Source organism: Saitoella complicata (genome assembly GCF_001661265.1).
Source record: "Saitoella complicata NRRL Y-17804 unplaced genomic scaffold SAICOscaffold_5, whole genome shotgun sequence".
NCBI lineage: Eukaryota > Fungi > Ascomycota > Saitoellomycetes > Saitoellales > Saitoellaceae > Saitoella > Saitoella complicata.
The window spans coordinates 258,301-279,713 of NW_017566996.1; the positions used below are offsets into that span (position 1 = coordinate 258,301).

At 54.5% G+C, this 21,413-nt stretch overlaps 15 protein-coding genes across 15 annotated transcripts; 8 read left to right on the forward strand and 7 right to left on the reverse strand.

The window, feature by feature from the left end:
* Positions 1-206: 206 nt before the first annotated feature.
* Positions 207-3,646, forward strand: SAICODRAFT_69897 (uncharacterized protein; the record flags this gene model as incomplete). Its single annotated transcript, XM_019170514.1, has 2 exons — positions 207-354; positions 406-3,646. A coding segment is annotated over exon 2 (2,994 nt), but the record flags the coding sequence as incomplete, so codon positions are not given.
* Positions 3,647-3,726: 80 nt separating this feature from the next.
* Positions 3,727-4,053, forward strand: SAICODRAFT_41062 (uncharacterized protein; the record flags this gene model as incomplete). The annotated part of the gene is made up of 1 exon (XM_019168649.2): positions 3,727-4,053. A coding segment is annotated over one exon (327 nt), but the record flags the coding sequence as incomplete, so codon positions are not given.
* A 41-nt stretch (positions 4,054-4,094) lies between these two features.
* SAICODRAFT_29385 (TPR-like protein) lies at positions 4,095-5,215 on the reverse strand. The gene has a single exon (XM_019167397.1). It carries the CDS (start codon positions 5,188-5,190, stop codon positions 4,189-4,191), a length of 1,002 nt encoding a protein of 333 aa, XP_019025819.1. The 5' UTR covers positions 5,191-5,215; the 3' UTR covers positions 4,095-4,188.
* A 224-nt stretch (positions 5,216-5,439) lies between these two features.
* On the forward strand, positions 5,440-6,172 carry SAICODRAFT_77360 (uncharacterized protein; the record flags this gene model as incomplete). The annotated part of the gene is made up of 2 exons (XM_019171058.1): positions 5,440-5,804; positions 5,859-6,172. Coding segments are annotated over exons 1-2 (642 nt in total), but the record flags the coding sequence as incomplete, so codon positions are not given.
* Positions 6,173-6,330: 158 nt separating this feature from the next.
* On the reverse strand, positions 6,331-7,272 carry SAICODRAFT_54256 (TFIID-18kDa-domain-containing protein; the record flags this gene model as incomplete). Its single annotated transcript, XM_019169277.1, has 1 exon — positions 6,331-7,272. One exon carries the CDS (start codon positions 7,270-7,272, stop codon positions 6,331-6,333), a length of 942 nt encoding a protein of 313 aa, XP_019025821.1.
* Positions 7,273-7,419: 147 nt separating this feature from the next.
* SAICODRAFT_17705 (IF-2B-domain-containing protein) lies at positions 7,420-9,015 on the forward strand (the record flags this gene model as incomplete). The annotated part of the gene is made up of 3 exons (XM_019165850.1): positions 7,420-7,618; positions 7,671-8,016; positions 8,069-9,015. The coding sequence occupies 3 exons, from the start codon at positions 7,420-7,422 to the stop codon at positions 8,643-8,645; spliced, it is 1,122 nt and encodes a 373-aa protein (XP_019025822.1). The 3' UTR covers positions 8,646-9,015.
* Positions 8,681-10,290, reverse strand: SAICODRAFT_203939 (nitrogen permease regulator 2). Its single transcript, XM_019166255.1, has 4 exons — positions 9,681-10,290; positions 9,429-9,623; positions 9,280-9,377; positions 8,681-9,217 (listed from the first exon to the last, which is right to left on the reverse strand). The coding sequence occupies exons 1-4, from the start codon at positions 10,176-10,178 to the stop codon at positions 8,716-8,718; spliced, it is 1,293 nt and encodes a 430-aa protein (XP_019025823.1). The 5' UTR covers positions 10,179-10,290; the 3' UTR covers positions 8,681-8,715.
* SAICODRAFT_53890 (Diphthine synthase) lies at positions 10,192-11,119 on the forward strand (the record flags this gene model as incomplete). The annotated part of the gene is made up of 2 exons (XM_019169242.1): positions 10,192-10,454; positions 10,519-11,119. 2 exons carry the CDS (start codon positions 10,192-10,194, stop codon positions 11,117-11,119), a joined length of 864 nt encoding a protein of 287 aa, XP_019025824.1.
* A 101-nt stretch (positions 11,120-11,220) lies between these two features.
* Positions 11,221-12,035, reverse strand: SAICODRAFT_29386 (uncharacterized protein). Its single transcript, XM_019167398.1, has one exon. It carries the CDS (start codon positions 11,876-11,878, stop codon positions 11,336-11,338), a length of 543 nt encoding a protein of 180 aa, XP_019025825.1. The 5' UTR covers positions 11,879-12,035; the 3' UTR covers positions 11,221-11,335.
* Positions 12,036-13,036: 1,001 nt separating this feature from the next.
* Positions 13,037-14,451, forward strand: SAICODRAFT_29388 (kinase-like protein). The gene has a single exon (XM_019167399.1). It carries the CDS (start codon positions 13,098-13,100, stop codon positions 14,109-14,111), a length of 1,014 nt encoding a protein of 337 aa, XP_019025826.1. The 5' UTR covers positions 13,037-13,097; the 3' UTR covers positions 14,112-14,451.
* SAICODRAFT_29390 (uncharacterized protein) lies at positions 14,439-14,972 on the reverse strand. Its single transcript, XM_019167400.1, has one exon. The coding sequence runs from the start codon at positions 14,822-14,824 to the stop codon at positions 14,510-14,512; it is 315 nt and encodes a 104-aa protein (XP_019025827.1). The 5' UTR covers positions 14,825-14,972; the 3' UTR covers positions 14,439-14,509.
* Positions 14,973-15,276: 304 nt separating this feature from the next.
* Positions 15,277-15,963, reverse strand: SAICODRAFT_64489 (uncharacterized protein; the record flags this gene model as incomplete). The annotated part of the gene is made up of 2 exons (XM_019170075.1): positions 15,895-15,963; positions 15,277-15,843 (listed from the first exon to the last, which is right to left on the reverse strand). Coding segments are annotated over exons 1-2 (630 nt in total), but the record flags the coding sequence as incomplete, so codon positions are not given.
* Positions 15,964-16,088: 125 nt separating this feature from the next.
* On the forward strand, positions 16,089-16,737 carry SAICODRAFT_64490 (uncharacterized protein; the record flags this gene model as incomplete). The annotated part of the gene is made up of 2 exons (XM_019170076.1): positions 16,089-16,409; positions 16,477-16,737. Coding segments are annotated over exons 1-2 (528 nt in total), but the record flags the coding sequence as incomplete, so codon positions are not given.
* A 905-nt stretch (positions 16,738-17,642) lies between these two features.
* On the forward strand, positions 17,643-18,390 carry SAICODRAFT_29395 (uncharacterized protein). The gene has a single exon (XM_019167401.1). The coding sequence runs from the start codon at positions 17,648-17,650 to the stop codon at positions 18,380-18,382; it is 735 nt and encodes a 244-aa protein (XP_019025830.1). The 5' UTR covers positions 17,643-17,647; the 3' UTR covers positions 18,383-18,390.
* A 2,674-nt stretch (positions 18,391-21,064) lies between these two features.
* Positions 21,065-21,324, reverse strand: SAICODRAFT_5917 (uncharacterized protein; the record flags this gene model as incomplete). The annotated part of the gene is made up of 2 exons (XM_019169661.1): positions 21,065-21,142; positions 21,202-21,324. The coding sequence occupies 2 exons, from the start codon at positions 21,322-21,324 to the stop codon at positions 21,065-21,067; spliced, it is 201 nt and encodes a 66-aa protein (XP_019025831.1).
* Positions 21,325-21,413: the final 89 nt, after the last annotated feature.

The following is a 21,413-nucleotide window of genomic DNA, read 5'->3' on the forward strand; positions in this document are numbered from 1 at the left end:
AAGGTCCACCGTATACGCGCCCGCTCCAAACACAGGTCAAAACAACGCAAGCAACGACAAACTCGACTCTCGACAACCGGCAATTGCTTCCTGGAAACAGAAAACTCGGCATTGGAAAAGACTTTGTCTGGGCCAGCTTTCATCCGAATGTCTTTTGCCGCTGATCCTGCGTGGGCCGTCGGCGAGCGCGCCGTGTTGCACCAAATCTACGACGAGAAGCTCGCGGAGTTCTCGTCGCTGGTGAAGGAGAGTCACGATTGGTTGAATGACTATGTTTCGGACTCTTTGGGGCTGCCGAGATCGGTGGAAGAAACGCCGGAGGCCCTGCAGGTCGAGAACGGCGTCGAGAAGGATGTGAGTGTTTCTTTATGGCTTGATAATGGCATGTATGCTGACATAATGCAGCTGCTTTCGTCTGGCGATGACGAGTTCGTGGATGCAGAAACGGATCAAGACCAGAAGCAAGAACGTGCATTGATAGCCGAGAATCGACCTGCAACGCCCGAGATCGAGAAATCCGAAGTCCTACCCACCGACGTCAAGGAACAGGCTGCAACGAAGAATGATGATACAGTAGTTGCTCAGGATCAATTGGCAGATGCAGCAGATCAGGTGGCGATCGAGAATCACGACAACGAGGAGGAAATCGGTATGGTGGACGAACCAGTTCCGGAAGACATGCATGTGATTCCTCCGCCAAAGGAGGTTCAGGATAATGAGGCACAGGAGACGCCTGCTGAGGAAGAGGAAGATGATGATGTGATCTTGACGGAAGCACCGAGTGAGAAGGTCATGGAAGAAGAGGTCCAGAAGGACGAGGAGGTGGAGGAGGCAGTACAGGCAATTGTCCACACTGAGGAAGACCTTCCAAAAGATCATGAGGTGGATACGCCAAATAAGGATGACGACGCTACGTCTCCACAACGACAGGCATCACCGGAACAGCCGCCTCCACAAGCCGCCCTTCTACCGTCCTCACCACCCTCGAAACCCGCAGAGGTATCCGAAAAGTTATCTACAGCACGAAGATCAACAGAGGAACGCTACTACGACTACGAGGAGCCTACTCGAGAGGAGACCGATGATCATGACGCTTCATTCAATGCTAATGCTTCGCAACATGGTGCACCTTCATCGCCAACACTTTCATCAGCGCCCGCATCAAGTCTGAACTTCGCGTCTTTGCCAAAACGACAACCATTGGGGAAGAAAAGTCTAGGTAAGCAGGCCAGTGGACAAGCGGGTGGGTCGAGGACAAGCATGCTGGAAGGCCTTCTCAAAAACCCTGGTTCTTCATCCTATTCTTTGGGATCCAAGAAATCCCTGGGCCTGGTCTCAAACCCCGAAAATGTGCCCGAAAATGTGCAGGAAGCAGATGAGAACATCGATGAGCCTCGGAGTGTTGATCGTGTGGACGAGGAGTTGCATCGTGGCGAGGAAAGAATAAAGAGCGTATTTTCGACTGGAAGTATGCGAATACACGAGGCGCTTAACTCGCTCATGTCGAAGAAATCTATGGCAGGGTTGGGACACTTGCAGACGGAGGCGACACCGAAGCCAGTTTCTTTGCCACGGGACGACGTGGAAAGCGCGGAAGTTACACCGAGACCCGCTGCGGAGGCGGAGGAACAAGAGAGGGAAGAAGACGAGGATCGAATGAGTCTCACACCGAAGGCGGTAACAGAAAGGGAAGAGGTACAAACAGTTGTGAAAGAAGCCCAGGCTCCGGTACCTACACATGGCGTCTCACCAACTCTGGATTACGAGAGTGAGGACGACTGGGTACCCAAGGTTGACTTCATCTCACAAACACCCAAGTTACCAAGAACGAAGCTGCAGGCCCAGGTCACGGGTTCACCAGAAGAGGAGTCAGGGAAGCTGTATCCCAGCTTACCAGGAATGGATACCTGGGAGGCATCGCCCCCGCGTCAAGCAAGGAAGGAAGAAGCCGAGCCCGTACTCGCTTCACCTGCGCCAACCTCCCTGTTCCAGGCTGCTAAGATGGGTGCTTCGTCGGCATTGCGCTTCGCCAAGTCTGCAATGATGGGTAGTGCGCATGAATCGCCTTTACCCGCACACAAGCCTCCGACAGCGAGTGAGGAAGTCTTGACTGAAGGGCCTGTTCCGGTGACCGAGAAAGGCTCGAAACTGTATCCTGACCTTTCTTCTGTTACGCAGACCCAGGGATCTGCTGCGCTAGCATCGCCATCAAAGATCCGGAAGGCGCCGTTATGGCAGAATGGGTCGCCAATGAAGCCGTTCTCGAGACTCGGTACCCCGGTCAAGTCCGCGAAAAATCTTGGCAAGGGGTTGGACGACCCGTTTGGACCAAGACAGTTGTTCGCTGTCAAAGATGGCGCACGGACACCCATGGGAATTCCTTCCAAACCATTAAAGACGCCATTGACGAGGGCGGTGAGTCCGGTGAAGGTGCCAAACTACATGAGTCCGACCAAGAGTTTCATGAAGAAGGATGTAGGGGAAGCGGGCCCGGCTCGGGTCACGAGGGCAGCAGCAGCAGCGGCGAGTGTGACAAACACTCCTGTCGCGTTGCCCAAGTCCAATTCTGCTTCGGCGTCGCCACCTCCGGTGGAGGAGGCTGAAGTCTCGAGGCCGAGGGAGGACATCAATGCACCGCAGCTGAACCCACTTGCAATGGCAGCCAAGAAGACCATTCTGAGGCCCACTCCGGGTGCTATGCAGTTGAAGGCGAATAAGCCTGTCATTCGTGTACCAACAGCGAGCCAAAGGACCCTTCAACCGCCGTCACAGGTTTCCATGCCGTCTATTCCGTCTATGCCAGCTGCCGTGGCTCCTGCCATGCCAGTATCGACGCCGGTTGCCCTTCCCGTTACGAAACCAGCTGGTTTGACTGAGCCAGTTCCAGTCGAGTCTGAACAAGCAAGAACGACCCGAGCTGCTCCACCCGCAGCACCACCGAAGCACATCAAAGCAATGACCGCTGCCTCCAACGCCAAGAAGAAGGAGCAAATGGAGAAGGAGAGGCGTGCGGCGCAGAAAGCCGAGATCGAGAAGCGAAGGGCAGAAAACATCCAGAAGCAGCGCGAGGAAGAGGAGCGGAAGAGGCTGGAGGCGCAGCGTAAGGCACAAGGATTGGACGCGAACGGGGAGAAGAAGAGGAAGGTTGTAATGGAGCCAGTATCACAGCCGGCACCCAAGCGACCTCTGCGAACGGTCCCAAGCAAACAGAATTTGGGCCGTGAACCGAGTGAAGAGCCTGTAGCGGGCAAGTACGCTCCACCTCAACCCCAAGCTCAGCAGACGTTGAAGAGGGTGTACGAAGCCGACCCTGATGTTGCGGAGATTACGATTGCATCAATGAGGTCAGCTGCTCCATCATCGATCCGTCCGGTTGGGACTGGGCTTACGCAAGAGGCCAAGCGCCGCCGTACTGAAGATGTACAGCAGGAGCAGCCTTCGTTGACAGGTAAGCCCATGCGTGCTTCTGTCGCGAGGGCTCCAGGCGCCAAGCTTCAGCCAAACAAGTTTATGGGTTCTTCTATGATGTCCAGCGGCGCTACCAAACTCCAGCAACAGCCCAAGTTCGGACCCGCACAAACAAAGACTGCGGGTGTGCCCATGGTCGAGGGCGTGAAGTTCTCGACCGACACCATCAGGTTTGCGGGTGAACCATCCGCCGTTCCAAAGGCCACGAGACCTAGTGCCGCTGCCGGTCACAGCGTCTCGCATACACCATTGCCCGATACCGGCAACATCGAACTCCCCGAAATTGACAGCGAATACTCCGACGAAGAAGACGACGACGACGTCGCCAAGAAGAAAAAGAACTTCTCTGTTCCCGAGTGGGCCGAATCCCCTGAACTTCGTCAACTCCTCCGCCGACAACAACGCGTTAACCCGGACGATATCTTTGGTCCCATTAGACCGTTGCAGATGGAGGAGATCTTTAGGGGGAAGGGTGGGCAGCCGGCGAGGTTTAGACCGAGGAGTTCGAGTGCGAATTGGAGTGGGCAGGATAAGTTGACGAGAGAAGAGGTCGAAGATTATGAGAAGACGATGGGGTATAAGTGAGGAGTGGTCGTTGTCTCAATTGCATCATTGGGTGTTTTGTTAGACGACGTTGGGTAATCAGATAGCGCATATGGCAGTTTGGATATTTCTATCTTTATCTTTATTATCGCGTCACAAGGACAACTAAGGCAAACTCTACGGCCCCTTCCCAACCTTCTCCTTAAAATCCTTGATCCAAGCTTCACTCTTCCCCTTCGGCACAACCATAATCCTCAAACACTGATCCTGCACCTCGACCTTCCCACTCCCCAAAATCTCCCACACCCCCAATTTACGTCCAACCTTCATCAACCCCGCACGGTTGTCGCCCGTGGTTTGTACGTAGCATTCGACACCCCTGGGCGTGTATTCCCGGGATGTGTCCCAGTCTGCTGGGGTTGTGAGGACAGTGTCTAACACGTCGGCGATTGTGGATGTTTCGGGGAGTGCGGCGATGAAGTCAGTTTGTGCATGTAACGGATACAACAGAAGAGTAGGGAAGTTGAGAACGGATGCGGCGTCAGTTGGGTCCGTAAGGTGGATTTGGGCGTCGGCCATGTCGGGGGGGTTGGGTGTCGTCGTGAGTGTATAATTCCTCGCCGCTACGGCGGTCGCGAATGCTTGCTTTTTTGCATCTTCAGCTGCTTTTCTGCGGTTTTCTGATTCTTGTTTTTCCTTGACTGCTGTCTTCCTCTTTTCCAATGAGACCTTGAAGATCTTTAATGAAGCGTTAGAGGGGTCGAGGGAGAGGGCGTGGTCGAGTGCGTCTTGGGCTTCGTCCAGCTTGTCGAGCGCGAGGAGGGCTCGTGCGGCGCGGTAGAGTGCCTTGAGGTTCTGTGGGTTGAGTTTGAGGCAGGCGGAGGTGTCGGCGAGGACTTTGCGGTAGTTTTGGAGTTCCAGATTTGATGCGGCGCGGTTGGCGTAGCATGCTTCGTCGAGCTCGTTCACACCACACTTGACCTGTATGGCCTTCGTATAGAACTCCACCGCGTCCCGCCAGCGTTTTTCGCGGAATGCTTCGTTTCCTTGTTGACGGAAGTTCGTGGCGACTTCATCTGGCTCACCCTCATACGCGAGTGCTTTCAAGGCCTCGAGTCCGGGGTTGTCCTCTTGTGCGTCGTCGGTGAGCTGGGTCATGAACAATGGGATACGGTTCATGCTCGCGTAAAACTCGTCCCGGTTTTCGGGGGTGAGCTGGCTCAGCGTCTCAGGAAGACCTGGACCGGCGGGATTGTTGAGGACTGAGTCCTCCCATGACAGCTTTGACATCGTGAGGGCTGTATGGCGGAATCAATGGGGATTTGGAGCGAGGAGGACGGAGGAGATCGGTTGCCCAAAAAAGTGCGTGCGGCCTGCATTTGGTTGCGTGATCACGTGAAGCGGTAACGTAGACATTCCTAACCTCCCCGAGTACAACAATCGGTAAACTTCAGAGATCGAAAGAATGTCCGGCGACTTCAGGAAGAAATACGACGAGGCGGAATGGGCACAAAAAGCAAAAGAACGTGAACAACGCGAATACGAAGAACGACAAGCCCGTCGTGACGTCAAAGCCGGTGTACGGCGCAGAGAACCTTCACCGCCTGATGCGCGGCGCATCGAAGCACGACGAGAACGGCTGAATATTGAGGAAAATGTGAATAAGACGACACTAGTACCGGCGGGTGTTGGGATGGGAAGACGGGGGAAGGGAGCGGGGTTTTACTGTGATGTCTGTGATGAGACCTACAAGGACTCGCTCAGTTGGGTGGATCACTTGAACAGCGTACAACGTAAGCACCCAGACCATCCGTCTAAGTGATATGCTGACGTATATTCACTCACAGATCTCCGAAAAAGCGGACAATCTCTGAACCAAACCCGAGCAACCCTCGAAGAGGTCCGCGCCCGCCTCGCCTGGCTGCGGCAAAAGAAACACGACGCACTCCGCGCATCGGGACAGCCGATCAACTTGACCTCGCGATTAGCTGAACGACAGAGAATAGAAGCTGAAGAACGGAGAGTGAAGCGGGAGAAGAAGAGGCAGAAAGAGAGGGAGGCGAAGGAGAAGCGGGAGAAGGAGGAGGCGGAGAAGAAGGGTGGAGGGGCCATGGATGTTGATGATCAGGAAGCGATGATGAGGGCGATGGGGTTTGGGGGGTTTGGGACGACGAAGGTATAGGCATGGGGATTATTAGACAGAGAATAATATTATACCATACCCGTACTACCGATTCATTGGTTATCATGAAAACCCAAAACGCCAATACCTGGAGCCACAAATGCATGACTTGCTTCCTCCCCTGTTGGATCGATCCCTCAGATCAGAGTAACACGACTTCTCACAAGACCACCCTGGAAAGTCCTCAGCCCACGTCCTTTACCAACCCGCTGTAAGCGGCGATACGCCTCCTCCACGTGTCTAATCTGCAATGGCTCAACCCCTTCCTCCGGCCCATCAAACAATCCAGGCTCCTTCTTCCTTCCCTTCCGTCCTCCTTCCTGTCCTTGTAGTAATTGTTCCGTCGCACGCACTTTCAGTGCCTCCTCCGTAATCGTCGTAACCATCTCAAACGTCAAGAAACCCAAAATATCGACAATCTCGTCACTGGGTTTGGTCTCGACGACAGCGCCCATCCCACACCACTCCCTAAACCTCTTCGACTTCCGATACGTAAATGAAGCTTGTCGACACTCCGACCAATGCACGTACTCATCCCGACTCATGACTCTCGTTCTCTCATCCGCGTTTTTCAGTCTTTCGAGCGTGGCTTGGTTGGCCTCGATATCCTCCTCGTCTTCTTCTTCCGGGTTATCGGGGTCGTGGAGCGACTCGATGGGGATAATGGAGGAGAGATCCCAAGGGAGTCGGACTTTGGCTTTACGGATTTTGCCGGGTGCAGCGACAGGGCCGCCGGGTGCGTTTGTGGTTGCGGGGTCGTCGAGGAGGTTTGCTTCCGTATCGCCGCCTCCGCCCTCTTCTTTTGCGTTCTTCCTCACATCCTTCCAACTCAGATAATTCCGCAGCCGCGAAACCTTCGCTTTATCCCCTCGAATAATAAAGATCAGATCCTCGACACCGATCGATCGTGAGCCGCGCCGAGCTGACTGCTGTGTTGCGCAAAGGAGGAGCTCGACGACTTGGGAGCGGACGATGTCCTCGACGAGACCGGTGACCTCGGGGAGTGGATCCGCGATTTCGCCGGAGACGTACATCATGGATTGGATCTCCACGCGATATTTTCGTTCTGGAGTCGTCATCTTGGGGGTGTTACCGATACTCGTCTCCCTTATGTTCGACCAAACAGAGCATCGCGTTCCCCGCCGTACACCGGGCGCAGCAGGGGCACCTCCAAATCAACCGCAGGCATATTGCGAGGAAACAACAGACTTTTCGAAACCCTCAAGATGTCGAACGTGAATGCTGCTGTCGAGTCGCTCGCGGCTCGTTTGAAGCGGAAGCAAATCCGTGGATCTCACAACGTCGCACTCGAGACTGCGTTGGTGCTAAGACAGGTCGTGTCCAATGCGCGATGGTCGAACCAGGATCAATTGGTGGATCAGGTGAAGGAGATTGGACGACGGCTCGTTAAAGCTGCTCCGAGAGGTGAGCTATGAGTGGGCAGGGACGTATGATGGTGTGCTAACGGGCAGTACAGAGCTTGCCTGTGGTAATGTCGTTCGACGCATCCTACGAGTCATCCGCGAAGAATATCGAGAACTGCGAGAACTAATTGGGGAGACGGCACCCTTTACCCCCATGACCCCTGCAACAATTGCACCGGATAACTTCCAGTTCGACCGCCTTACACTCTCCCCTATTGTCTCCAATATGTTCCATCCCTCCAATGGTGCACAACCAGCAAAATCTATGACCTCACGGCAAGAGCAGCAGCATTTCGACTTGAAGCCGCAGATTATTCAGGGGATTCAGGAGTTTATTGATGAGTTGAAGACAATATATGAGAACATCAGTGCGCAGGCTCTGGATCACATTCACTCCAAGTGAGTTACTTGCACATCTACCAGTTGCAAATTGTTGCTAATTGCATGATAGCGAAATCATTATGACCCACGCATCCTCCAAGACCGTTGAATCCTTCCTCCGACACGCAGCCAAGAAGCGAAAGTTTACCGTTATCCTTGCGGAGGCTATGCCAAACGACCTCAAGCCCACGCACTCCATGGCAACAACACTGTCAAAGGCCGGTATCGACGTCATCGTCATTCCTGAAAGCGCAGTGTTCGCAATGATGTCCCGAGTGAACAAGGTCCTCTTGGGTACCCACTCTGTCCTGGCGAACGGGGGATTACTGGCTTCGAGTGGTGCAAGGATGATTGCAGCCGCAGCACAGAGACATTCCATCCCCGTCGTATGCTGTACCGGACTCTATAAGTTGAGTCCAATGTATCCGCATGACGTCGAGAGCTTTATGGAGTTGGTAAGCCCTGAGAAGGTTCTTGGGTTCGAGGAGGGTGATTTGATTGACAAGGTTGAGGTCATTAACCCGTACTATGATTACGTTTCGCCGGAGTTGGTTCAGCTTTACATTACGAACTTGGGAGGTCACCCACCGAGTTATCTTTACAGGTTGGTTGGGGATCATTACGATGCGGTGGATACGGTACTCTGAGTCAAAGAAAAAGAAGAGATGCTGTAGAAGGAAGACTACAAGCGTAGCGTCCTGACTCCTCCTCATTACGCTACCGATAAATATACTTCATCGTCCGATCATACCCCTTCAATGCCTTCTCAATCTGCGCCGGCGGACACTGCAAATCCGTCGCAATCTCATCAAACGTACTCGTCCCATCCAAATACCTCATCAACGGCACCCCCTTCCTCCCCGATCCAGCACCCGTACTCCCCTCCACACCCTCCTCCAACACTGGATACCGTCTCACCCGATACAAAAACCCCTTAATACACCCAAAACTAACAAACCTCCTGACATCAATCCCCTCTAGTTTCGTCTCATTCGCCTCCATCCATTCTGTGAGACGGGTACCTTGCCGGAGTGAGCAGTACAACTCAAACAATCTTGCGAATGGGATTTTGGGAGCGGAGGAGGGACCGTGGGAGGAGACGTAGGCTTGGCATTCGTGTTGGAGGGGGGGGTCTGTGACGATGTTTTCGAGGAGGGGGGTTGGGGCGTAGACGTTTGAGAATTGGAAGATGTCGGTCATGAGAAGACAGCCGTAGTAGCTGTATGCGCACCACACCACGTCAGCACGATGTTTTTGGGGTTCGTGGGGGTTGGTACATACAGTAGGTGTTCCATGCATTTCTTTGCTAGGACGTAATCCACGTCGGCGATATCACTTATCCTTCTCACGCTGTTGATACCATCGATAAATGGGATCACCTTCTGCATCGTTAAATCCCAATTCACGTCCATCAGCGCCTCTAACCGCACAGTCAAAATCGGTACGTGATACGCCTTCACCGGCGGCGGCTGCGGATACGACGGGAACAGCTTGAGGTTGATGGTATTGGCGTCGTTGATGGGGATCATGCATTCACAATAATTATTGAGATCCTCGAAGACTTGTTCGATGATGTTGTGGATTTGGAGGGCGTTTTGGGGGTTGGAGATGAATGCGTTTTGCTCCTGTAGGATGATTCCCGTTAGTGACATACACACAATCGACTCGGCCGTATATCTTACCTCTAAGCGTTTGAAGACTCTGTTTAGTCGCCGTACGATGGATACGTAGCACGACGAATCCGCTCCCTCTTCAAACACGCAACATAGATTGAACATTAACGCATTTCGCTCGTACTTCTTATCCACCATACATATTGGCCATCCGAGCACTCTATACCCACGCGAACATATCTGAATCAACCTCGAGCATAACTGAGGTTTTGGAATGATGTACTCGGACAGTGCCTCGAAGTCAAATAATGCCGAGGGTGATTGCGGGTGAATCGAAGCGGAGGGGACTTGATGGAGGACGTGCGGGCCTAACTGCGGATCGAAGACGGCGAAGAAGATTGCGACGAGGCGGGGAGGGAAGTCTGACGGCGTTGATTTGTATGCTGCCATCGTTGCGTTTGGAGCAGCTGAACGGCGGACTGCGGTACACCCTCCCCTGCCGCGCCACCTCCAAACCTCGAAATCTCCAAACCTTATTTCGAGCCTGTCGGTAACCCTCCCCTCCATCTCCTCAGCTCCAATGGTCCTCTACGTCGTCGGTCTCGGTCTCTCCTCCGAAAAGGACATCACCGTCCGCGGTCTCGAAGCCGTAAAATCCTGCGAGCGCGTCTACCTCGAAGCCTACACCTCCATCCTCATGGTCGACACGGAGAAGTTGTCCGAGTTTTACGGGAAGGAGGTCGTTGTTGCCGATAGGGAGATGGTCGAGAGTGAGAGTGATAAGATCCTCGATGGGGCGCAGGAGAAGAATGTCGCGTTCCTCGTTGTCGGAGATCCATTTGGGTACGATTCCCCCCAAAATCCAAGTCGATTTTTTGATCCGCAGGACTGACGGTTGGCCATACAGCGCAACAACCCACACGGACCTCGTCATCCGCGCCCACGAACTCTCCATCAAAGTCGAAATCATCCACAACGCCTCAATCATGAACGCAATCGGCGCCTGCGGCCTCCAACTCTACAACTTTGGCCAAACCGTCTCCATGGTATTCTTCACCCCCACCTGGCGTCCAGACTCCTTCTACGACCGTATCAAGGAAAACAGGGATATCGGGTTGCATACGTTGGTGTTGTTGGATATTAAGGTCAAGGAACAGAGTTTTGAGAATATGGCGAGGGGGAGGAAGATTTATGAGCCGCCGAGGTATATGACTGTTGCGCAGTGTGCGGAGCAGATGCTCGAGATTGAGGAACTCCGGGGTGAGGGCGTATACACACCCAACACCATCGCAATCGGTGTCTCGAGAATCGGATCCCACGATCAGAGAATCGTTACGGGAACGCTGCAGGAGCTCTCGGAGGCGGATTTGGGACCCCCGTTGCATTCGTTGGTGTTGCTTGGGAGTAGGGTGCATGAGCTTGAGGTTGACTATATTAGGGCGTTTGCGTTGAATAAGGAGACGTTTGAGCAGGTTGTTGCGTTGGAGCATAATAAGAAGGCATCATGAACGAAAAGATGGACGGTATGTAGAGGTACGATAGATGAGATGAATGCAAAGTATCAAATTATCAAGGATAATATAATAGCGATACAAACAGTGTCCAGCACTGCACCCCGCACACACCAAACCACTAGGTATCAATATCCCAAAAGCAAGAAACGCACTTTTTTCCCATGCCACGCCATGCCGAGCCGGTCCACGAACCCTTGTCTCCCTCGTCGCTCACATCGCTCTCCACTCCCCCCAAACCCTCCTCATGAGCACCTCATCATCCTCAACCTCCAACCTCCCCCCCAAAACCCTCATCGCCCTCTCGAAATCCGCATGTAGCAAATCCTGATGCTCCACCATCTCCTCCATCAACGCCAGACTTACTGCTTGTAGGATGGGGTGTGTCACTTCCCTCCCTCCTGCTCCTTCTCCCGCTGCGTCCTTGCGTTGGTGATGAGTCGATGGTGGGGCGGGTCCGAGCATGAACACATCCCATATTCTGAGTTGTGTCCGAAACCCAACCGTATACGAAAACAGCGTCAAATACCACCTTGTCGCATACCCAATCGGCTCGACCCCTTTCTCCTCCAAAGACCTCCCCACGGCTCTCTCTTCTATCCCCTCCCCCAACTCCGCAAACGCCCTCATCAAACCCCCAAATTGCTCTCCCTCGTAGAGTGCCCCTACGCCCCGCTCCTCCCAGACTCGGACAGCGACGACGAATGCTAGTTCTTCGGTGTAGTAGCAGAGGAGAGTGGCGATGAGTGATGCCATGCCTTGGACGTATCCAATATGCGGGAAGTGGAGCGATAACGCATGTAGCACACGGAACAAGAGTCGTTGTCCACCGCTGTAGCGACGCCGGAAAAGGAGGTGGTGGTGGATTGTTCGTGGGACGTCGAGATCGATTTGTGGATCACACGGACTCGCCTCATCCTGTAACCGTTCGTATTCGGCAAGGAGTTCGGCGTCGGTCGGTACGGCGTCGCCTGAGGCTCGCCGTTGGGATGCAGAGGAGGAGAGGAATGAGAGCCATGCGCTCGAACGCCAGCAATCCGGTATACCCTTAAACGTCCGCTTCAAGAGTTTTGGGTGGGTGGTGGGGAAGGTGTAGGTCGTATTTCCCTTCTCGAGGCGTTTGAGTGCCATTTTAGCCCATTTTCTGGTTCGTGAGGATTCTTTGAGGGAGTATTCGGAGGTTGGTTGGGCTGCGAGGTCGGATTGCTGGTCGATGGTCGAGGTCAAGTTAGATGTAACAGAGGTTGCGTCCTCGCTCATGAGAGCTCTCAACGTCAACGTCGGCCTCACCAAGGACAAACTCCTCCTCAGCCCTGTCTTATCAATCCCAATTCTGACAACCTCTCCCCGCCCCTTCTCGGACGGGACGAACCCAAACCGATCAACCTCCCCCGCAGAAACGCCGGACCAGTCCTCACCACGCTCTTCACCGAGACAGTCTTCGTCGTATTGGTTTCGTATCCGGAATGAGTGGAGTTCTTCGGCTTCGGAACATACGGAGTAGGTTGATGTTCGGTTGGAGGGTTGGGGTCGGAGTTGGGCGCGGGGCGAATCGCGTCGTTGTAGAGAAGGAGTTGAAGGGCGGTCTTCTGGTATAGTCTGTAGAGGGATAGTAATGGGAGACGATGTGATTGAGACGTCGGCGGCTGGAGCGACGATGATCGAGGGGTCAAGCTCTTTCTCCAGCAGAGTTCCGTCCGCGAGATTAGTGACCGCTTGATTCAGCACTACGGATGCCATGACAGTCCAAGGCTCTTTGTCAGTGAGTTGTTTACGTCGTAACGACTGGATCTTCGAACTGAAGAATCGATCGAATTTAAGGTTCCCAATGTTTGCAGTCGCCTTCCTGCAGTCCCCACGCAATGAGCCGCGCTCGGCCCGCCAAACTCGACGATTGATTTTCGACACCGGCCAACAAAACTGAACACCATCCAGCTCCTCCACTCATTGCCAATCGACCGAGCTCGGCATTCAAATGGCATCTTCGCCAATCCAAAGCCCGACCTCCCCTCCAGGCGGCTTCGACGAACGAGACTACCTCCTCCAAAACTTCACCTCAATAGAACCCTGCGCCGACGGTGCCTCATCCGCCGTATCCAGAGCCATCTCAATCCTCCACTCCATCCCCGTCGCGCTGAAGTTTACGTCACCCCACCCGCGGCCTCCGCACGATTCGCTCCGTGAAGCTGATATATTGGAGGAGTTGGCGGAGGAGAGGAATGTTGTTGAACTACTCGACAATTTCTACACGCACGCGAATGGACCCGAGGAATTCGTTATCGCGTTCCCATTCTATCCCTACGAACTCGGTCACGCCGTCGCGTCCGGCTTGATCTCACACTCCAGCCTACTCCTCCGCCGACATCTCCGAGACATCAATTCCGCGATCGCATTCATCCACTCCAAATCCATCATCCACCGCGACATCAAACCTTCCAACATCCTCCTCTCCTCCCCGCACCCCTCAGGCGTCCCGCGACTCATCGACTTTGGATGTTCTTTCTCCCCCGAGTTCCCGGGGCCGAGCGAATCACCCTCCAACCTAATCACAGACGTCTGCACAGCCTACTACCGTCCCCCCGAACTCATCTTCGGGCACAACTCCTATGGTACAGAATTGGATCTCTGGTCCTGGGGCTGCACGATCGCGACCCTCCTCTCCCCCACCTCGACACCTCTATTCAACCCCGAAGTGGAGGATAGCGACCTAGCCCTCCTCTCAACCCACTTCTGCACCCTCGGTACCCCAACCACCGAATCCTGGCCCGAATCCGCCTCCTTCCCACACTTCTCCCATTTCAGCTTCGCGCACCATGAAGGGATTGGGATTCGGGGAGCGATGGGGGAGGGGGTGTGTGCGGAGGGTGTGGATTTGGTGGGGAGGATGGTTAGGTTTAGTCAGCGGGAGAGGATGACGGCACAGGAGGCGACGAGGCATCCGTTTTTTGGAGTGGAGGTGGGGTTGGGATGCCGCCGGCATCAACGTTAGGTTGAGTGGTGACGCGCGGTGGCGAGCTTCCGAGTCGTACGAGCGTCCGAGTTGAGATACAGCTGGGCGTGTGGAGATGTGGATTGGTTGATCTCACGGCGGGACATATATCTGCCCTACACTATGACACGAGCGTTGGATATGATGATACTGGGACACGTATGAGCAGATCTAGATACGAGTTGATGCTCCCTCGACACTGGCATACTTAAATATACCCTCGATATCCTTTACCTTCCCCGTCCTCCCCTCTCCTCTTCCAAACGCCCAAACCCAACCATCATCTTGGGTAGCGAACCATGATCCTGGGATACATATGAACAGATCTGCGCCGGCGAGATCATCGTCATTCCCCGACAACCCTCCTCGATACCCTTCCTCCAAATGTCCATATCCTTTTAGGTAGCGAACCATCCCTGCATCCCACCCAACCCTTGTCCCTGCTGTCCCCCTCCCGCACCATTCACACTCCCCGCACTTCCCGGCGGTGGTGGCCCTAATCCCATACCACGGCCACCTCCATCACTTTGAGCCCCGCCTACACTACCCGGCGGAGGCGGACTCATCGACATCCCTCCCATCCCGGGCATCCCACTCAAACCCATATCGTGGCCAGGCAGAGACCCATTCCCAACCATCGCCGTCGGCAGAGCTTGTTGTTGTTCTCGTTGTTGCTGTATCCGTCGTCGTTGTTGCGCAAGTTGCTGTTGCATTAACATCCTTCTCTGGATATCCTGTGCTTGGCCTCCTATCCCTCCTCCTGGTCCTCCTATCGCGCCCATTCCTAGGGGCTGTCCGGGGTTCGAACCACTTGGGAGCATGGGCTGTGGGTGTGGTGGTCCTTGGTGTCCACCCGGGAACGACAGCTGTTGAGGTGGTGGAGGCCGTGCCTGCCACACACCCTGTCCCGGACCCAATTGTCCCCGCCCTGGTCCTCCTGACATCGGTATCGGAGCCGGGGCCTGTGGCTGTGGCATGGGTACACCCGTTTGAGTTTGGTGAAAGGTCGGTGGTGGTGGTGGTGGTGACTGAATTGCTAGCACGTGTTGCTGTTCGTTGAAATGAGTTGCAGCTGCAGCTGGTGGGCCCTGGTGCTGAGTTGGTGGTGAGGTGTTCGAGGTAATGGACAGTGAACGTCCCACACCAACCCCAGCAAACAACCCAGCCAACCGCCGATACAACCCCTCCACCTCGGGCACATGTGCAGGAGCCGTCATCACCTTCGGCACAGGTAAACTCACTCTCCTCCCACCCCCCGCCTTGCCATTTCTCGTTCTCGAATCAGCCATAGTCGCGAGGTATGCTAAGTTGGCTTGAAGTCTCTCCATACACTCTTTGTTTTGTGGAGTCATGGGGATGGGGGTGTCGGGTGGTGTCGTTGCTAGACATGCGCGGAAGAGGAGGGTGTTGATTTCGAGGAGGGTTGCGATGCGGGCTTTTTCGATGTCGGCGGGTGTTGGGGTGGGTGGGGATTGGGACGTCGCTGGTGCTGGGTGGTGTTGGGGCGAGGGTGGGAATTCATGCTGTGCTGGAGGAACGGGCGAGATCAGGTGTGGGTTCTCCCTCATAGCTGTTGGGGCTGAGGCTGCTGTCTCCGTCGAATATTGTGGTTGCGCCATGGGATCGATTGGTAACCCGGCTGGTATGGGTTGATCTGGGGATGTCCAGGCTGTTGAAGGCTGTGAGGACGTACCGACGCTGTTCTGTCGTTGATCGTAGTTGTCTGAGGGGACTGGTTCGATCGTTAGCCATGCATCTTGAAGTCCCCGTGAGAGGCGTGAACCTTGATCGTGATCACCGTCATGGTCCATGAACCCTTCAGCGGGATAAATGCCGTTCCCCTTCATCGCGATGCCGTCCAGTTCTTCGTTACACGTCGTCGCAACGTCGCCGCGCTGCGCTCGTGCACGTGACATCCATCATATCGCGCCGGTCGAAATAAGGTTGCCGGTCCAGATACCAGGTAACAGCCAAACCACCATACTCGCAATTGCAAGTCAAAGGATACGGAATAAATGTCATAGAAAAACATGCCCCTCCGCACCCGCCGTCCATCCCCCTGTACAGTCGAATTCACCTACAGCGACAGACCCCCCCTCTCACCCCTCCAACACCGCACCTACACCCTCATCAACCTCATCCTGCGCTCTCTCGCCATCGTGGTCGCGGGGTTGGGGGTATTGCTGAAGTTGGAGAAGGTACCGGATGAGGTGGGGTGGGTTAGGGGTTTGGCGCCGGTGTGGGTGTGGGTTTTGGGGGCTGGGGTGTTGTGGAGTTTACCACCGTCTCTACCACAAGGTATGTATACATATACACATCTTCTCTTGCAAACGCACAACGGACTCGCTAACACTCGTACACACAGAAGAATCCCTCCTCGCCCTCCGCTCCCTCGGCCTCCAAACAACCTCCTCCCGCCACCCCTTCCCTTTCTTTTCCTCCGCCTCCCGGTTCATCCCAATCTCCGCAATCAAAGACGTGATCATTCACGAAGCTATCATAGGACTCGAAGTACGGTATTATTTGGCTGTGCTGGTGGAGGGGGAGGATGTGTTGGAGGTTGTGTTTGGGGGGTTGGTGCCGAGGAGGGGGGTGCTTGAGGAGGTTTGGAGGGGGGTAAGGGAGGTTATTGGGAGTGAGGGAGGGGGGGGGGGGGGGTGAGCTATGGTGGGGATTAGGATGAGCGTTTGTGTGAAGGAAGATGTGACACGTCAAGGGGGTTTGACTTTCACCGGATCGACATGACGTCTCGGCTGTGAACGCCTATCTTCGCCAACAATTACATATCCGAAGAGCACTCGCGGCGCAATCTAATCACAGAAAACCTGCAGTTGCTTCGAGACCCGCGGCTGGACGAACATGAAGAGTCCGAAAGCCGTTACTGCAGCTGGGTCGAGCTTCTCCAACCGCGATCAGAAAGCAAGAAAGAGCGATAGTATCATGGCGTGAGTGCCCTAGATGGCAGCTGGCAGATCACCCCATGCATCAACGATAATGATTAGCAATACTAAAGGCTACCCTACGGTCTCAGCACTCCGCGGGAACTGCGTAATACCCATTGCTTGAAAACGTCGCAATTCCCATCAACGCGCAACGCACGGTTTCCTTTTCAATGCTAAGCTTCTATCCCGTTTCCCCCACCCCCACCCGCGCGGCCAAGCCGTGCCCTGTGCGCTGGAGCCGCTCGCTTGAAGAGACTGAATCAAGACCAGTCAGTGTTTCGCCGAGACAAGCAGCTGGACCCCGGGTCATTTCTGACTGCGTGCAATTGCGCAATTGTCGACCTTATTCTGAGTGCACGTGTGTCAAACACGCCCGCATTTCGAACAGGCATGGAGCATGAGGCGACCCGCGGGCCGCTGGGCAGGTGATTAAGCTTTCCCCACCCTCAAATTGCAATAGAGCGTATAAAAAGCTTGATCGACCATCAGATGGTTAGGGATGACGGACTTCAACCCCATTGCAATTGGCACTGTTATATATCAACTGTGAAGCTCTCGAAGTGACTACGACATACGACGATGGGGTTAACGATCATGCCAGCCGCTGATCCAATTCATATCTTACCTTCGAACGTGAACCTATCGCCACCGAACTCCCCGTCGAGTACCCGCACCGACGTCGACGTCAACGTCCATCAAACCGCGAGGGAGAGGGATGTATTGACGCCGCCGCAGACTCCACATGCGACCTACGCTTGGGATAACAAACTTTTCCTTGCGTATTCTGATGAGGACGACGACTACCCCTACGTCGTAGAACACCGTCCACCCACGATCGGTCTCGGTATCGACCTCAATGGAGGATTCCCCGCCGTTCGCGATGAGGCGAGAGGGAGGAGGGATTTGTATCTCGGCTACCAGCCAGACGACCTAATCCCACCGCGTGTCTCCCCACGAGGATGCCGCGGCCATTTAGTGTTAGATCTGACGACATTGTCGCACGGGAGGGCGGTGGGTTCGACCTTCCACACTATCGCGCATCCACGCTTTTCGTGGCAACAACTCATGGCGGAGGTGGAGAGGGTTGTCGAGGGTCCTCCTGTAGCTGGGAAAGTGTCGACAGACAATTCGAGGAAACCGAGGGCGATTTGGGTCGGGTTGAGAACGGGACAGTTGAGAACGGGACATGGAGAGGGAGAGGGTTTGGATGGACTGCAGTGGGAGATGGTGTGGAGGGATGTCGAGGTTGTTAAGGTTAGGGTTGAGGTTGGGAGTCTCGAGGAGGAGAGGGGTTTGGAGTTGGAGGAGTTTGGGGATATGGAGTGGTGAGGGACGGCGTGGGAGTGTGAGTGAAATGATACGTAGGGCAGTTGCGCTGGCGTGCCGCCCTGGCTAGGTTCTTTTTTGGCAGATGATTGTACGAGTATTCTTATTCCAGTCAAGTAAGCTTTCAATCGCAATGTCGTCTTCCATGCTCATGTTCGTACCCATTTAGGGAAAACATTGGTGTGCCATATGAGCAATACCGTGTGAAGATGCGCACAGAGAAGAGACGACCGCCGCCACTGTTGTGAGTGTTCCCGTTCTGCTACTCTGCGATCGTCACTATTCTAGATAAACAGCATCGAGGAGAAGGGGTTATCTTCACAAATCGCATCGCGCCATACGAGTCTGGCACATCAGACAAAATGTAGGTACTGCACGATACACACCTAAAGATTGAGGGTTAAGTTTGTCGTAGTCTGAAGTGGAAAAGATTCAATAGATTTAGACCGGACAAGGAGGATGGGAATCATAGGAGCGTGGTGGAGAAGGTGTTGTGGAAGGAGAATTGAGGATGGATTACGGAGGGGGAGTTGCAGAGTCATGATACTTGCTTCTACGAGCGTAGGGTGAATGGTCTTTATTGGACTAAGCTTACGCAGCTTATGTGTGTAGAGTAGAGGCTGAGCAAACCCAGCTGGTACACCTGCCTCCTACCTGCTCACAGAGTAGCACCAACTTGCGGGCTCGGCTCAGTCTGAAGAACTGCAACATGAATCTACAGAGTAGAGTAGGAAATCTCATTATGAATTCGACGTTTCTACATCAAGTCTCCATTGCCATTGCAATTGCGCGCGATTGGTGGCCCAATTGGGAAGGGTACGCCCAAGTTGGACGGTTCGCCCGCATTGGACTCGCAGGTTGGATCAAACTCCCCTCCAAATCAGTCGACCGGTACCGCCATATCAGCAAGCTTATACGGTCAGAGTATACAGTCTGATTCGAGGTACGTTGTTGTCTATTGTGTGGTCAATCGTGTCGAGTCAACGTTACTCTGACCGCCCGTGCGTAAACGTACTTCATGCTAACGGTTACCTTCCAGCATTATCTACGTTACACTTTCCTCGACAATCTCGGTGATACGGTAACCTCGACCATAACCCCACATATCGCCGTGCTCTGAAGGTTGCCCATCCTGGACCTCCTCCTCAGCGCCGCACAATCCCGTTCGCAGGCCGACAACACAGGTGCAGTCTTTCGTTCAGATACCCGCCAACAGCGACCTCGACAATTGCAATTCAGCGGCCACCAATCACAACAACCGCAGCTACAATCACAGTCTAGCAGAACAGCGAACAACATGAATATGAACATGAACATGAACCAACCACAAACAAACACCCCAACAGCACTCCCACCGCGACATACCGGCCACCTCCGCTCCCAATCCACTAACTCGCCCTTCGGTATGCATCACCCCCACCCCCACCCCGGACCCGTACCAATCCCCATCGTGCCCGTACCGCGCCCCGAATTGACACTCCGCGACATCCTCGAACGATGGACGGGGAACGACGACACCCTCCGCCTCGTCCTCCAAGCCAAGATCGCAGCGGATCGGGTCAGGGTGGAAGAAGAGCGGACGAGACGTGTCGCGTTGGAGTTGGAGATCGTGAGGGTGGCGGGGAGGATGGGTGTTGATCCGGTTAGGTTGTTGGGTGCGTCTGGGGGGAGGGATGGGAGTGAGGAGGGGTCGGCGGGGGGTGGCGGTGGTGGTGGTGGGGTGGAGGATGGGGAGAGGGAGAGGGAACGGGAGAGGATTCTGGCGGCGCAGAGTTTGTTAAGGGCACCACAACCGCAACCGCACCCACGTGCCCACGATCCCTCGAATCCAGCACACCCCAATGTGGCTGCTGCGGCGGCGGCAGCCGCTGCCGCTGGTGTTGCCACGGCGAATGGCGCTGGTGCTGGTGCTGGTGCTGGTGGGATTCCGATGAGGCAGATCCCGGTTATTCCAGCACGGCCCACGACGAGCACTGGCGCTATCGAGGATCCCTCCTCGAACACAAACAAGATCCCAGCAATAAGTTTCCATCATTGGCAACCACCCGCGCCAATTCCGACGACTGGCCCCGCATCTGGCTCTCCCATGCGTGGCACGTTCCTCTTCGCCTCAGAAATGGGGATCGATGGTACAGGCGCAGGAGGAACTGGAACTGTGAATGGAATGCACTCCCCGCCTAAACGGAAGAGGACGGCGAGTAATTCGTTGGGGGTTGGACATACGCGTGGTCATGCTCGGCACCGCTCAGAGGCGTCTGCGCTTTCGTTTAGAGTGGATCATAACCACAACTCACATGCGAGTGGGAGGATGGGGTTGGCTGGGTTGATGAATGCGGAGAGTCCACGGCCTGGGATGGGTGAGGAGCAGATGAGGGGGATTAGGGAGGAGACGGAGGAGGTGGGGGGGTTGGGGTTGGGGAGGGTTAAGGAGGAGCCGCAGTGATCTGATCTCGGGAATAGAGGAACGGCAGAGACATGTGAAGATGAGAGCGAGGGATGGGTGGGTAGGGAGAGAGGTAGGGGTGAGGATACAGGGATACTGATTTTTGGGCGCATTTGGGTGGGATAGACGGTTCTTTTTCTCATAATGCAATGCAAAGCACTTCTCTTTTTGACTGACTGGAGAATACGGGTATCGTGTATGCGCATGCAAGAAATCCTCAGCTCTCGTTTCTCGTGGTGCATTCAGCGGACGAGCTTGACGCCCTCCGCTGCCTCCTTCATCTTGACATATCTATCATGACACGCCTTGAATTTTGCGACCTATCATCACATGGATCAGCTCTTCCTTCCTTGCCGTCCTACATCATGGATCAACGCACCTCTTCCTTACATGCCCGCCAGTCCCGTCCCTTATCCGCGTAACAAATCAGCACAGCTTCATTCTCCTTTGCACACCCTGTATCCTGGATTCGTTTATCCCACTCGTCGATTTCCTCGGCCATTTTGCAGTTGGGTCTTCGGATGGTCTCTCTTAGATCTCGTTGACGTATACGTGGACTAACTTTATTAAGCGCACGGCAACTGTAATGTT

Bases quoted from the DNA above. Each gene is read 5' to 3' on its own strand.
- SAICODRAFT_29385 (XM_019167397.1), bottom strand. From the start codon at position 5,190: ATGAACCGTATCCCATTGTTCATGACCCAGCTCACCGACGACGCACAA.
- SAICODRAFT_203939 (XM_019166255.1), bottom strand. From the start codon at position 10,178: ATGGAGGGGAGGGTTACCGACAGGCTCGAAATAAGGTTTGGAGATTTC. The intron at 9,624-9,680 runs GTAAGATATACG...ATCATCCTACAG, and splicing joins GAGTCTTCAAACGCTTAGAG to GAGCAAAACGCATTCATCTC. The intron at 9,378-9,428 runs GTGCGGTTAGAG...ACGATGCAGAAG, and splicing joins ATCACGTACCGATTTTGACT to GTGATCCCATTTATCGATGG.
- SAICODRAFT_29386 (XM_019167398.1), bottom strand. From the start codon at position 11,878: ATGGCATCACTCATCGCCACTCTCCTCTGCTACTACACCGAAGAACTA.
- SAICODRAFT_29388 (XM_019167399.1), top strand. From the start codon at position 13,098: ATGGCATCTTCGCCAATCCAAAGCCCGACCTCCCCTCCAGGCGGCTTC.
- SAICODRAFT_29390 (XM_019167400.1), bottom strand. From the start codon at position 14,824: ATGCAACAGCAACTTGCGCAACAACGACGACGGATACAGCAACAACGA.
- SAICODRAFT_29395 (XM_019167401.1), top strand. From the start codon at position 17,648: ATGCCAGCCGCTGATCCAATTCATATCTTACCTTCGAACGTGAACCTA.